The sequence below is a fragment of the Thunnus maccoyii genome, chromosome 2 (genome assembly GCF_910596095.1).
Source record: "Thunnus maccoyii chromosome 2, fThuMac1.1, whole genome shotgun sequence".
Classification (NCBI taxonomy): domain Eukaryota; kingdom Metazoa; phylum Chordata; class Actinopteri; order Scombriformes; family Scombridae; genus Thunnus; species Thunnus maccoyii.
In genome coordinates, this window is record NC_056534.1 from 18,632,291 (window position 1) to 18,647,627 (window position 15,337).

Below are 15,337 nucleotides of genomic sequence, written 5' to 3' on the forward strand. Positions count from 1 at the left end.
CCACAAGGAAATCTTGTTTTTCCTGTCGATTCAAGGCTATAGCCATTGCATAAAGCACTCCAAGAACAGGAGAGAAAAGGATATACAGAATAAATACATTTCTCTTTTTTTTTGCAGTTGGCAGTGTTTTGTCAGAGAAAAAAATCCAAACAAAGCAGAGCAAACAGCTAGAACATGCCGTTATGACATTTATTGAAATAGTCCACATGTATCAGCCTGACTCAGTCTACATACTCAATATTTTAGCAAAATGGATTTAGATTATAATACGCTTAATTATTTCACAGAATGAGTGTTCTTTTTAAGTCAGATATCACATAAATCTCTGTGATTACAGCCCTGCGTCAATGGCACCTCTCACTGTGTTTGTTTTTTATGACAACAACTGTGGCTTGATGCTTAAATCACATCAGCTTAACCACCGATTTGATTTATTGTCTCCGTATGGTTTTTGGTACTTGGCTTTTGTATTTTTTTGCTAAAATGAATCATACTTTTTCAACCAATGTGAAGGCATCATTCTGGTGTGTTTGTTGCTAATAAATACTAGTCGGTAGTGTCAAAAGCACTCACTGAGTCAATGAAGCGAAACGCATATACATTACATAAAGGAGACAGTAAAAAGCACAAGGAATAGTTGTAGGATGATGGTACTTGTTGACAGTAAATCTTATGGATGACTGGAAAATGCAGGCATCTGGAAACACCCCTGCAGCCTGCTGATAATGAACCGCCATAAATCACAGAACGAACAAACTGAACGCTCTCTCAGACACACACACGCACAAATACACACACACAAATTCATAGATGCTGAAACATGTACACAGGAATGCACTGTAAAACCAGGTGCAATTTAGGCAACACTTATGCAGGCTTGTGGTTCAGGGTTTTAATTGGGATATTTGACTTGAGTGTGTGTTCACATATTTGTTTTGAATGTGTTTCCATTGATATTTGCCTCAGCTAGTTAATTAACTCAGCCAATATACACCTGAGCTTCTCACTCAATTAATCATCTTTGCCCTCAGTTTTGGTGTCTAAGGATTGAAGAGGGCATACTTATTAAACATGTTTGTGTTTCATTTAAAGCTAAGTATCTTACTGCGACTTTTGAAACTGTATCTGTGCTCAAAGTCTGTTTACAGATAGGTTACCCAGAATTCAGTGCTCTGCTGACCTAGTTTAGCGAAATGCATTGCCCTCTAAAGTCAAGAGTGTTCACTAAATGTTACAAAATTATGACCCAGCAATGTCTCGCCCACTGGTCCTTCTGGTAAGTCAGTAAGCTGTATGTCTGCCACAGGGCTGCTATGAGGCCACCATAGTCTTCTACTGAGGACAGTCTAATCCCTCTGTGTTGTTAACCCACTCTCTGCTTTCTCCCAAAAATGTCAGCGGCTAATCCGCGGGCTAGCATTGTTAGTGCAGTTGGGATCATAAGGCTTATCCCTATTAACGCTGCTCCATAAGCCACAAATTCAACCCAGTGAGTGGGAACAGGTGACACATTTTGTCTCTTATTCAGAATGATGTGAATAAAACAGTTCAACATGTTTTTATCACCAGTTTCCAAACTTTTTGACCAAATCTTTTCAACTTTTTCTGAGGCTAGAAAAATGATTTTAAAAAACATCTCGATGAGTCAGTCAATGTGTGTCTGTAGATATGTTTGTGTGTGATACTGTTCTCCTCTATCTGGATTAAACAATTATGTAGAGAGGGAAGAGTGACATAAATGTATTCTGAAAATAGTGTAGATATTTGTTGTAATTTTATTGTTCTACATTGCTTTTTAGAAATATTATAGAGTGCCTGATTTTTCTCTTTATCACACATCAAATAGGATGCAAAAATCGACTCAGTACTATCAAACTTGTTAGTTTGTTATTTCCTCTTTGCTAAATGAACTAGTCTGCTGTGACTTATTGTGATGAGTCATTGACCATACAGGCAGAGTGTGTGAAATCAGTAACCAAAATGTAATTAAACTAGGCCAAATTATGTTGTTTAGCAGATGAACTACAGTGTTTGTCTTCAAGATCTGTTTAAAAAAAGTGAACTAGTTTCAATTTCCCATCAAGCAGTAACAGGGTGTATACAGTGTACCATGGAGGGCCTCATTTACAGTAACCTATTATATTGCAACTGTTGCCGTGTGACTATTGCACATGTGAAGATTGCAGTGTCAAGGCTGAAACAATATACTGCTCAGCCCTAACATGTAATCTCATGTTCTTCCAATGATAGGAAATAGTTAGCAACGTAAGCAGGGTTCTCACATTGGAGTCATTAAGGGAATTGTCCTTTGTTTAATTTATTCCAGGTGTTTCACTTAAAATGATTCAAAGATAGAAACACAGAATCAATAAATGTTTTGGAGTACACAATTAGAACCACATGGCCTCATTCATGAAATATCTGATATTTTGTCTAGATTTTGTTTCTACAGACATTTCCATTTACCCACAGAGTAGTAAGATAAGCTACCTGTGTGAACAACTCAAAGGCTGCATTCAGTCCAATCTGGCAATGCACCATGGTATACATGGGTGTCTTCAGTCTGATCACTTATTTACGTGATTGGCCAATGTAGCACCTTGTCGGATGACATCACATTGCATTCCAGCAAAAGTTGAACCTGGTTCAACTTTTTTGCAGGACGACCGCTGTGTTTTTTTGCTGAGCCCTATGCGCTCCCCACCCCTGCATCGTAAACACACTGCCCCCATTCAAATGAATGGGAGGGCTGCTATTTTTCACATATTGCTGGACTTTGTCTGAATGCGGCCTAAAAAGTGAAGTTTAGTGATGACTAGTTAGTTTGCCTTATGGGAGGAAGAGTCTTATTGTCAGACAAATTAAATGTTATTGTCTCATCCGGTCATGGATTCCAAGGGCCAGTCAACAGTTCACAGTCTATGCTCCAGGAGCCCAGCACTAAATCCTACTAGACACTGCCTTAAACCAGAAGCTTGTTGCTTTGGCTTACTTTTGTAAACAAAGGCAAATGTGTCTGTGTGTGTGCATATCCACTTCTCTCACTCTCTTTCACCCAATACAGAGCATTTCCCATGACTCAAGGTTGAATGAGAGAACAAGACCTCAGCTGGCAGTCTGAGAGTGTATGTGTATGAGTGATGCACAGTATGTACTGTAAAATCATTAACCTCCTACAACAGCTAAAGACTGAATGTGCACCCATTCATGTAATGGAATTCCCCTGGTCGTTTTACAATATGTCAATACATACTGAGACGTTTTTCGAGTGTCACCAAATTTCGTTTCTTTTCAAATAGCTGTTAAATCAAACATCTGGACAATAATATACCTCTTCTGCAGGAAACATTTCAACGCATCATTAGACCAAGTCATCGCATCACTTCCTGTTGACACACTCCAAGTGTGACATATGGAAACTATTAAAATGTGGAAAGGGGATGCGGGGGAGAAAGTATGAGGGGGGGGGGGGGTTAGACTTTTCCTCAAAGAGAAGGGTAAAATGAAATTGTTTCCCACGTTTCCCTGCACACGTGCACTTGGGGGTCGACAGAGCATGGAGAATAAATTCCTTTATAAGTGCAGGGCAGAAAGAGCACATTCATGCCAGTCAAAAAACAGAATGAGCTCCGGATAACATCTCCAAGGGCCTTGGACATGCATGCGCATGCACACACGCACACACACAATGTCTCTCTTCCCTGTATCACACACACACACACACACACACACACACACACACACACACACACACACACACACACACAGTTACCTTATACGTCTAGTGATGGAGCCGCCAGCTTACCTGACCATAAGCCATCTGCACCAATTTAGCCATTTGCGTTAAGTGGTGGAGAAAAAGGTTTGGGTTAGCTTGAGCCCCCTAATCCTTGGCCAGCACAGACCATGGGTGGTCACACTCACATACTCATACACACACACACACACACACACACACACACACACACACATACTGCAGCTGCAGTGCAGGAGGGGGGTAGTGGATGAGAGGGTGGTGGTGGGGTTGAGTGAGGCATGGTGGACCGCTTGGGTTTGTTGTGCAAGAGCCACATGCCAATGGCTTGCTTAACGTCGCTGACTATTTCGCTCACACAGAGAGGCATGTGCACACAGCCGCACACAATGGAGAAACAAAACATAACTTGTTACTAGGGCAAAGTATCAATCCTTAATACTTTTTTTGTACTGACCAAAATTTGTTTGCAGCACTGACTCTCAAAAGCTGGCATTGAATGTCTACTGGACCACTGCTCAGTCCGAGCAAGCTCATGCTGCACAGTCAAAATTTGTTCAAAGTCTCAAAACTTTATTTTAAATTCTAGTGGAGATATCAAAGTTTCCAAAGATACCAAATATGTTGGCAGAATTTTGGGGTATTGTGTCTAAAGTGATGCACAATACATGTAGAATATTTCTATTTGATGGAATAGTGAAGCTGTAAAAAAAAACAAGGAGTGTTGGGTTTGCATATTTCACTCAGTGTAAACATCATATTTCTTCTATGAAGAGCTGGAACAAGATGATACAAAATAAATACTGTCAGATAGATATGGTTTTAATGACCTTGAAGCTACTGAAGGGAATATGGGAAAAATAAGGCGAAGTAAGGTATTAAGAAAAGCATATTAGTATCAGAACCATCATATTTGCACAAGTATATAAATATTTCAAACAATACTAGTTGTTAGTTTCAACACTAACTATACCATCAGACATTGCAATAACTAAACTAAATGATCAGAGTAAACATGTATCATTGATGTCCAGTGTTAAAAGCGTGCTTATGATTTGGTCAAATCAAACTAGCCAAAGTATTTCCACTCTGAAAAAGTTTTCAAGAGTTTTCCAAGATTTCTGAAAAAATAACTTTTGTTAGTAATTGTAAAATCATCACTAAGACTGAAATGATGTGTGAGAAAATCTATTTTACTAAGCTTCTGGCTTCGGTAATGACAATAATGACCCGACAGCAGTTAATCACACAGGCACACATACTTTTAGGCCACTACACACCCACACATGTGTAAAGCAAACACATACCATACCCCCTGTGCCCCAACACAACCTACTTCCAGTAAATTAGTGGCAGTAAATGAGGCAGCTGACACTCGTGTGCTCTGCAGCCTACAGCTCCCCAGTGGACACCTGACACAGCCCAGACAACCCCACACTGAGACAACCTGCACTGTGGCATGCCAGGGGGAAACACAGGCAAACATCAGGAAAATATGTGACCATGGTGCTATGAAAACACTGGTACTCACTGGTACCCATTCATTCACATTCTTGTTAGGCTCTGTGGTCTCTCACTCACATTTATTCAACTGTAATTGCTATTATGACGGAAAACACGGCATTGTGTGAAGGTGAGATTTTCACTGAGTTTAAGTGACTTCATGGGTCATTGACAGGAACCCGTGGTGTAGTGTTTACACAATAGGAAGGGAGCACACTGGTGAACCGAAATGTCTTGTTAGTGTTAAGCAGAGAAGCCACACAGACCTCCCATATTGATTCCATTATTCAAGGCCATTCTTTCTACAAGTTGCGGAGTTGTAGATGGTTGTTGAAAATAAAGAAAGTCATTTATATAAGGTACACCACATGTGCAACAATATGACATAAGACATCTTTGGCACAAATCCACATACTGAATAATGAAGCTCAGTGTTATTAACATCCTGTGTGATGCTATACTTAACTGTATCAGAATCAAAACACAAAGTATGCTCATTTGAATTAAATAAGGAAACAATTATCATGTTTTTGTACGCCAGAAAGTCTCATTGACAGGTGCATATAGGATCAAAAACCTGTGACTGTGAGAAAAACAAAGAATCCTGTGCACTGTCGATTACCTAGACCATCTGTATAGGACTGATAAAAAGGAAAATAGGTTGTTTGTGTTGTCTTGGCTGAGTCTTATAGCTTTCGCAGTGTTTTACACACACAGGGGGATGCAGCAAGGACACTGTGGCTGAAAAAGCAGAGCTAATATTACTTGAGTCCAACAGCTGAAACAGCACTGAATATAAATCTATCTCTGATTTCACCTCACTGTTGTTGTTCTGTTTATGCTGGTGATTTAGTGGCAGTGAAGCAAGAGGGAGTCTTTGGCTGTAGCTTCTCCCTAGTGTCTTTTTTAGGCAAGGCAAGGCAAGTTTATTTGTATAGCACATTTCAACAAGGCAATTCAAAGAGCTTTATATAAAACATAAAAGGCATCAAGACAAAATGTAAAAGCAACATAAGGGAATATAAAAAGAACTCACAGTTGCAGCAGACCTGCAGTTTTCTGGGAGTTTGTTCAAGATATGTGGAGCATAAATCTGAACGCTGCCTCCATGTTTAGTTTTGACTCTGGGGACAGATAGCAGATCTGTCCCAGACGATCTGAGAAGTCTGGATGGTTCATAATGTAGCAGCAGATCAGAAATATATTTTGGCCCTAAATCGTTCAGTGCTTTATAAAACAACAGTAGTATTTTGAAATCAATCCTTTTGTCCAGAGAGGGACTTTTTACCCACTATGTGTCTGAAATGTGACCCATGAAGTAATTAAATGCTTCTTTTCTTTTTGCCCACACATTGTCCACAACCACACACACATGCTCAAATACATACACACATATTCATATGTGCATACTATACACACACATACAAACACACTTCAGCAGGCATACCACTAGTGATGGAGTTGTGAAGATTTTAGATAAAGGATGTATGCACGGACAGCTCAACCGCTGGCTTCTAAAGAATCTGACTGAGACAGATTGGGACCAAGACAACACTTTATCCAGCATTAATCACACAACGTGTTAACAAAAACAAACTGGCGTATGAGAGCAGCCATTGTATTCACTCCCACCAGACTGTGTCACGCTTATGGTGGTTCATCAGAAAATATAAGAGCTCCCTGGAGATTCGAGACTCGAATGGCCTTTAGTCACATTTTTTCTTTTTAATGATTCATTCCATTTCTTACTGGTATTTGCTCTAAGTCTAAATGAATAACAATAAACGTCATGCTCTCATCTTAAATTCTGATCTGCTTATCTTCCACAGAAAGTGGAACAAAGAAGAAATTCCTATGAGCTACAAAAGTTCAAGTTAATCATATTTGTAAGCTTTAATGTGGAATCGCAGTGGACTAATTTGGGGAAATAAAGAAATCCCACAACATTGTGTTGAGATCTTGCAGGCATTATTATCTTATTGACAAACTCATACCTTTGTGTAGAGTTTACTGTTAGGCGCGGTGAAAAGAATGATGTCAGTCTTGATGCTAAGTAACAGTATTTCAACATTTCCGAGAAATCCTGTTTTGTCCGCCAGTTTGGACGGATATAAATAAGATAATACCGATGAACCACCGTTGCTATGGAAAAGAGCAAGTTAGAGGAACAAATAAGAGCAGTAGGAAATTCAAAATGTTTCATTGTTGAATTTGTCAACAAAACACAGCACCATAGATTTTAGTTTTTTATACTGATGACTCAACTGGGTGAGTTGAGTCATCAGTACAGCACACTGTCTGTCTAGAAAATGAATGAGACTTACTTCTGGAACAAGGGGTGTCAAAAATATCTCCTCCCACTTCTATGCCCTCCATCCTTTCTGCACCTGTATTTTTTTTATATTCAATACTAAGGTGTGTGGCAGGCTCATCAAGGTCAAATATGTCAACAAATGCATAGAAATCACCTGTATTTTAGATTTATTTTAGTATTTTAGAAACTATAAATGGGCAGATAGCCCAAATGCCTCTTTATGTTGTAAACGGACACCATGAGATATCTTAAATTTATAAAATTCATGGACAAAACATGGAAGTAGAATATTAAGATTAAATTAGGTTCTGACTGTTGAATCTGCTGTGTAAGTAGGTGCTAAATGGTAAAAAGGTTTTAAAATGGTCACAGCAGGATACACAGCTAAAGCTTTTAAATGAGGCCTCAAAGAAAAAAATGGAAGAGGAGAGCATTTTATCTCAGTAGAAATATCAGGAGGAGAAGTGGATATTTACAGTTTCTACTCAAAGTCGCAAAATGGACAAAGTGGATAAATGCGGTTGAGAGTGTACGTTGTCCTCCTCACTCTGATCTCTTCTAGGGGAGTGTGGATTAAAACAGGTCAGGGTGTGGAGGTCAGCCAAGGAACCTGAGGTCAAAAGTCAGAGGCAAGAAAGACCTTTGCATTCCAACTGACTGCTGCCCGCTACACAGACACACACACACGCACACACACACACACACACACACACACAGTTGTGTTTGCATCACTTCAACGGACATTACATTGACTCACATTCATTTCCTGGAGACTTATCCTAACTATAACAACTACTTGCCTAACCCTAAACTTACCTTAACTTCATCCTAAAATTATGATGAATTACGTTCAGGAGACTTGCTTTTTGTACCCATGAGGGAAGTGAGTTCCCACAACATGACTGTGCATGACTGTGGTGTTAGGAATACCTGGTCCACACACACACACACACACACACACACACACACACACACACACACACACTCTTTCTCTCTCGCTCTCTCTCTTTCTCACACTAATGCAATGACACATGCCTGCTTTATTTTTTTTTTTTTTAACCAGAAACCCTGTGTTGATGTAGCAGTATTTTCTAAAACCAACAATAGAGCCAAAGAAGGAAATATTACATGCACAGAATGATGGGAATCTACTATGGTTACAAAATGTGTTGTGATTTTATCAGTAATGTCTCTCCAGGCTACCTTCGTGAGGGCTGAATCAACATTGAATCAGAGGAGAGTAAGCTGTGTGCTCGGACCTCTAATGATGTGATATTTGTTCAGAAGTCCCTGGCGAGTTCGTTATCTGTTGTGACCATTTATTAAGACGTTTGCACATTGGAAAACTATGCAGATAGAGTGTTAGCCACCGTGTTCCTGGTGTGTGTGTGTGTGTGTGTGTCTTAAAAAAATATATATTCTTAAAAGGACAGAACAGAAAATATGTTGATAGTGTTGATCATTGCAGATTACAGTTATGGTGTGTAATGATCAGCACGTGTTACTGTACTCACCCTCATGGTCCAAATACACTGGACACAATTCGACAAACGGGAGTTGAAACACCTGTGACTTATTCTTTGTTGTCCATTGAATAAGAGGGAGAATGTGCAAAAGGATTCAAATTACTGATGTTTCATCAGTGGTTCCTTCCGTATGTTCCATTACACAAACACATTCATATATGTTTATTTAGGAATGTTTACAGGGCTTAAGAGAAATCAGGGGATTTTTTGAGTCTCTGTTGTTACATGGCAAAAAGTATCATGAAAATCTAAACTCCAATTATATTTTTTTTTCTTCTCTTCTCTAGACCACTTCTACCATTCCTGAGAAAGAAAAAGCTGGTGAGTCCTTGTTCTTTTATCATTCTTATGTATTCAGTTTACCTTCAGATTATGACTGGCTTGATGAGAATCTTAATATGCAAGGTAATAGCATTCGGTTTGTTTTTTTCTTCTTTTTTTGTTGTATGTGTGTTTTGAGAAACCTTTTATCTGCCATTGATGTGGTCTGGGTCTGGTCTGGTGTCATGTGAAGAGCATCTGCAGTACAATTTCTGATTGATAGCCTTGTCTGGTGTTCACAACATGGGGCAAGAAAGAAGGAGGGAGGGAGCGGAGGAGGATAGGCTCTGGTTCTATGAGACACTGGATGTGAGTCTAGATAAGGACCTAGACTCATCTACTAAACCATCAAGCCTGTCGCCTTTTCAAGATAAGAGCCAGACTGGATGTCGAGTCTGATGCCCAAAACTTTTGACCCGTATTTATTTACCTTTTCCCCTCATCTCTCACTCACCTTCTTCCCAGCATGTAATGCAAATCAGAATAAACAGCTTAATGCCTAAAATATGTTAATCTTAATTTTTGTGACATGGATTTTTGTAGAACTTGTTCAGCATCAGACCTACAATTATGAGTCCTCGTGACTTCCTTCTGATGAATAGCCTTCACTGTACTGACATGTTATGTCATGACTTTGCAATGCTTGCCGTCATCCACTTTGCACACTTTATTAGGAATCGATCTTAAGAACATACTCAATCTGTAGTGACTGCTCCCTCCATTCTGGCTCCGGCCTCTCTGTCAGCAGTCTGACGGTAATGCACAGGGTCATCAGGGAACTATGGATGGACAGACCTACTTTCAGACAACCGGCAGGGGAGCAGTGTTCATTAAACACCCCCCTGTGTCGTCAGTCTGCTGGTAAACAATACCAGAGAGGTGGTTCGACGTTGGGACGAGGCTTTCATATTGCCCCCCGCTGTCTCAAAGCCAGCTGGGAGTCCTCACTCACTCTCGCTCTGTCTCTCCCTCTAATTACCGTCACTTGCTGAAAACCTTTCATGGAAAATGTGCAGAAGCTGTCAGTATGTTTGTTCTTGTGTGTGTGTGTGTGTGTGTGTATGTGTGTGTGTGGGCACATGAGAGCACTACCTTTTGGCGGAAGGTCCCAAAAGTTTTTTTACAAGGGGACTAAAGCTTGCAAAAAATGCACAGTGCCAACTTCAAAGAGGTCAAACGTTCTTGGTCATTTTTCTTCATTTAAATCAGTCTGACTTCCTGTAAGCAAGTTATGTAACCTCCATCTCTGGGTCTGTGTGATGGAACCCAGGACTCTGGAGGGGGGTGGGGTATGATGGGGAGTTGGTGGAGTTTTGGGGGGACTTGATGGAGCACAAAGCCCAGTGTCCATTGTGACACTTCAAAGCCTCCTCTGTATCTCCACCGTTTAAGCCCCTGGGAATGACACATTTGTGACAGTGTTACATCACACGCTGTGCCCTAAAGGCTCCTGCTAAACTGCCATGAAAGACAGCTCATTCATGGTTAATTTTACTATCTCTGTGACAACGGAAGCACACTAGTGATCAACAAGAAGTTTCCACAGTTGATGACTTCCCTGCGGCAGCGGGCGTACCTCAGTGAGTGGTCAGTGTCACGGCTTCCCTGTGCACAAAGAGGATGTGTCTACATGGTTACAACTGACAACCTGTTGTTTGGAAGTGTTCTTTATGGGGCTCCTGTGACGCTGGCTACAGCCTGAGCTGCAGAGCACTTGTACTCTGGAGTGGCGAGAAATGACATAACTCATGCCATCTGAAGATGATAAGGACAGTCATGCATACTTGCATGAAGCATGACTGTCCTTATCAGTAGGGTATGTTCTAGGAGAAAAATGACTTGCATCTGATGGGATAAGGGACCTTATGTGTATTTGATCTTATTGAAATTAAGAAATGTTAAATGGGGCATAAATGGAGCACAAAACAATCCATTTTCATGCTGTTTACACATAAATTACCATTATTTCCAAGCATTACACATCACAATTTATACATTTAGGAGAAAACCCTTCTGCAAACTTCTTAAATGAACTTTCATTATATGACTTACTGCATTTTTCATGTAATTGTTTTGACAGACTTGTTTATTAATTTATTTTGTTTGAACATACTGGACTGTACTGAGCTTACATATAAGAAGTAGAAACATTTTACAGCCATGTGTAAAACCCACAGGGGAATGTGATTGAAAGTTCTTAATTATGTTATCATGGCTCTGCAACTTGCCTCATAGTATCATCATATCATCAGAATAAATGGGAAAAAACAGAAAGTTTGAACTTAGAAATTGAATTCCCAATGTCCTTTACTCATAGGTATTATCTTTGATACAACACAGTACATTAATACTTTCAGTTAGGGTCCCTATAGTAGAATCTACAAAACAAACTCACAGGTAGTACGGTGTGTGTGGTGGCATTTGTGTCTGATAAAGAAGACAAGACTCCACATCAGTCAGTGCTTATCCCGAAAAGCAGCTTGTTTAGCTCTGTGACCTCACATCCTCTTATCCAGGAAGTTGACAGGTTTACCTTATGTGAGTGAAAAAACAGAAAAGGAAAGATTAAGAGACAAGAGACCAAAGGCAGAGAGGACTTCATGTTATATACAAGTGTTCTGCTCTGTTGTGGATAAAATACAGAGTGGACTTTTAATATTTTACATTTATTTAGGAGTGGTTCTTGAATTCTCATTCTGGTTAACAATTGTCCTCTATATTCTTTCTCCTTAAGGGCCAAACACTGGAGGCATTGGTTCAGTGCTATCCCTCCTTATTAGTTCAGGTTATGGTAGGGAAGATGATAGTCGGTGGGGTTGAGTGAGCTTTAGAGACTGGATGAGAGGGATAAAAGCAGTCATTGTGAAGAGAGCATTTAAAGCTATCAGCATTACAACTCGCCACATTCATGTCATGTGGCGGTTACTTTAACTATCAATTTCTAACTTGGAAACACAGTAGACATCATCATCTCATCATCTAAGTCATAATGACAAGATTCTTCTGAAAGCTATGATTTGTCCGACTACATTGAGTAAACTTTGATGCTTTGATGATCAGTTAAAGGCAAATATAGCAGATATTGTGCTGTCTTGACCAACTGAAGAATTTTTTAACCATCACACTAAACACACTCACTGTTTTGAATTGTCCAGTGATGTGAATGCTTGCAAGTTCTAAACATGATAATCTTTCTCGTGTTACTTTCCATGCCACATGATGTAAAATTTTGTTTTGTCATAACATACTTCGGCTCATTGACAATCCTTGTTTGCTTAGTTTTGATTACAGATTGTGAAACTGACTTCACATGACACCGGTTTTGTACAAGCTACGGGAAGTGATAGACGTCAGCACAATGAGTTTTCATTACATGTACGCGACAGAAGCATGTAGATAACTGACTGTGTAACATTCTCATTCTCTCTCTCTCTCCCTTTCAACACCCGTAGAGCTTGTCAACACCAGCTTCAGAGATCCCTGCTTCCAAGAATGGTCTATCTTTTTTTTCCTTGATTGTAGCTGAGGTTAGAGGAACCATACTGCGCCTTCCTGATCTAAATATAAACTAGTGGGAATTTATAAACAGAACACAATGATGGGCATCCAACCAACAGCAGGGTTAAAGCCTGACCTTTTACCTACACTCATAGACTCATAGTCTACACCACTTGCATTGGTTGTAGGTGGAGGAAAGGAAAACTGAGGAAAGAGGAAGTGGTTTAGCACCCTCAGTGGGGTCCTGTATGGGAGGGGTGTTCTGACATTAGGGAGTTGGTGGTTCCTGTGAATAACTTGCCTCATCATTTCTGTCTGTCTGGGTCTCCTTTTAGTTTCCTTCTCTAGTTATACGTCGTTTCCCTTTCTTGTTAATATTCTTCCCTTCTTGGAATACCAGTGACAAATTCATGTACTTTGGTATTTAAAGCTAATTTTAAATGCAGCTGTGTTTTTACTTCAGTGATTCACAAAATTACAGACTGTTGACATCTGAGGATCCCAGTATAATATTAATCATCATGTTATTACACACATTGAAAATTCCCTTCTGTTGGTGTATCTTGCATCGTTCACCTTAAAAAACCAAAACAAAAACAAAAACAAACAAAAAAACCTCCAAAACATCAATCTGTTTACCCAAAGGGAATTGTATATTTCAGAAGTCATATTTAGTGCTTAATAGGGATGTACAGAGATCCCGGTATTTGTATTTGTATCTATATTTGTTGAGGCAGCAAAATTATTTGCATCTGTATTTGTATTCGAATAAAAGTGGAAAGACGCTTAAAAATCCTGTTTTTGTTTCTATGACACTTTTAATTTTAGAAAATTAAAGTGTTACAATAAGTGTTCATGAATAAACTTCCTTATGAAGGAGGTCCCTACATCGGGTCTTGAACTGGAGTCTCCCAGATCATAGATGACTGCGCTGATTACTGAGCTAAAACTTTACTCATCGCCTCATGCAGACAGACTTCTTCCTATTTATACACCCACAATACAGAGACAGCACACCGTAGGGAGGAACTTCAAAGGCAATTATTGCTTTGCACTTTTCATTTCTCGCCTATTTTTTACAACCTAACTTTGTGGAAAGGAGAAGGGGAATAACAGGTTATGGAGAGTCCCTTGGGAGCACTTTGCTTGTGTCAGTAGCTCAGCTTTATCTCTGGGGAACACCCCCGACAAATAATTTTTAAAATATTTGTATGAAACAAATATTCGTATAAAACCCACTATTTGTGCTTTGCCGAATAATGTATTTGTATTTGGGCACACCCCTAGTGCTTAAATCAGTTCAGTTCAACATTTTGGGAAATACACTTATTTGCTTTCTTGCTGAGAGTTAGATGAGAAGATCAATACTGCTAGCTTAGCTTAGCATCAAGACTGAAACCAGGGGGAAACAGCTATTCTGGCCCTGTCCAAAGTTGTGAAAAAAAATCCCTTCCAGCACTTCTAAATTTGACAGAGTAACACTTTATATCTAGTTCTTTTAAATGCATACACAAACAAAATGTAAAAGCAGCAAGTTGTGGTTTTATATTTTTTTTAAATATTAGACAGATCCAGGCTAGCCATTTCACCCTGCTTCCGGTCTTTATGCTAAGCTAAGCTAATTTCCTGCTGGTTCCAGCCTTATATTTAGCATATAAACATGAAAGTGGTATCAACCTTCTCATGTAACTCTTAGCAAAAAAAAAGGCATATATGCATAGTTCCCAAAATGTCAAACTTTGTTTTATATAAAAACTCATACAGGGATATGATTGTGTCTTGAGGAATATGTGCCAGATTTGATCATCATGGTAAACAACTAACAAAGTCTTTTCAGCACAGATGGTGTCTTAAAATCCCTGTTCATCCACATATCTTGTGACTTAGCTTTTTGGCTCCAGCAGACCACATTTAGAGTCCCCAAAGTGGAGAAATTTCCACACCAATTTCCACTTAATTTGGAGAATGTCACAGTGAAATCAACTTGCTTTCCCCATATCTGACCTGAGCTACTTTCCTCTTGTTTATACCCTGCAGCTGCATGCCCTTTGAGGACATCTCTCTCATTTGAGAAGGTGCTTTGGCAGATGTTATGAAGCTCCCTCAGCCTGGAGCCAAGTCAATAATAGCTCATGACTGATGTTTGTTTTTCTGTTACTTGTTCCTGCTCTTTGATTGAGTCTGCCTTATCCCACTTTTTTTGCCACACCTCCATACACAGTACAGGAGTCACGGTGTTTGTGCAAGGTCACATTCCTGGCCTCCCCCGTCAGTCTACGCCAGCCTCAACACTCTCACCCCTAACCAGCCCCTCCTCTCCCCTCCCATTTGACACACTCTCTCTCCATCTTCCTGTGTGGAGAGTGTTTTTGTACTGAGTTCATTCCATTTATATTTCGTGTTTCTACCTCAGTGGTGAAT

General features: G+C 39.7%; 1 protein-coding gene across 5 annotated transcripts in view; it reads left to right on the forward strand.

Annotated features, from left to right (window-relative positions):
• The window catches only part of dlc1 (DLC1 Rho GTPase activating protein), an 89,710-nt gene that overhangs the window by 20,348 nt on the left and 54,025 nt on the right, over positions 1-15,337 (forward strand). For all 5 annotated transcript variants that reach the window (XM_042389023.1, XM_042389017.1, XM_042389045.1 and 2 more), the window contains one exon: positions 9,385-9,418. In XM_042389023.1, coding sequence (XP_042244957.1) covers positions 9,385-9,418 — 34 coding nt within the window. The remainder of the gene's footprint in view (positions 1-9,384; positions 9,419-15,337) is intronic.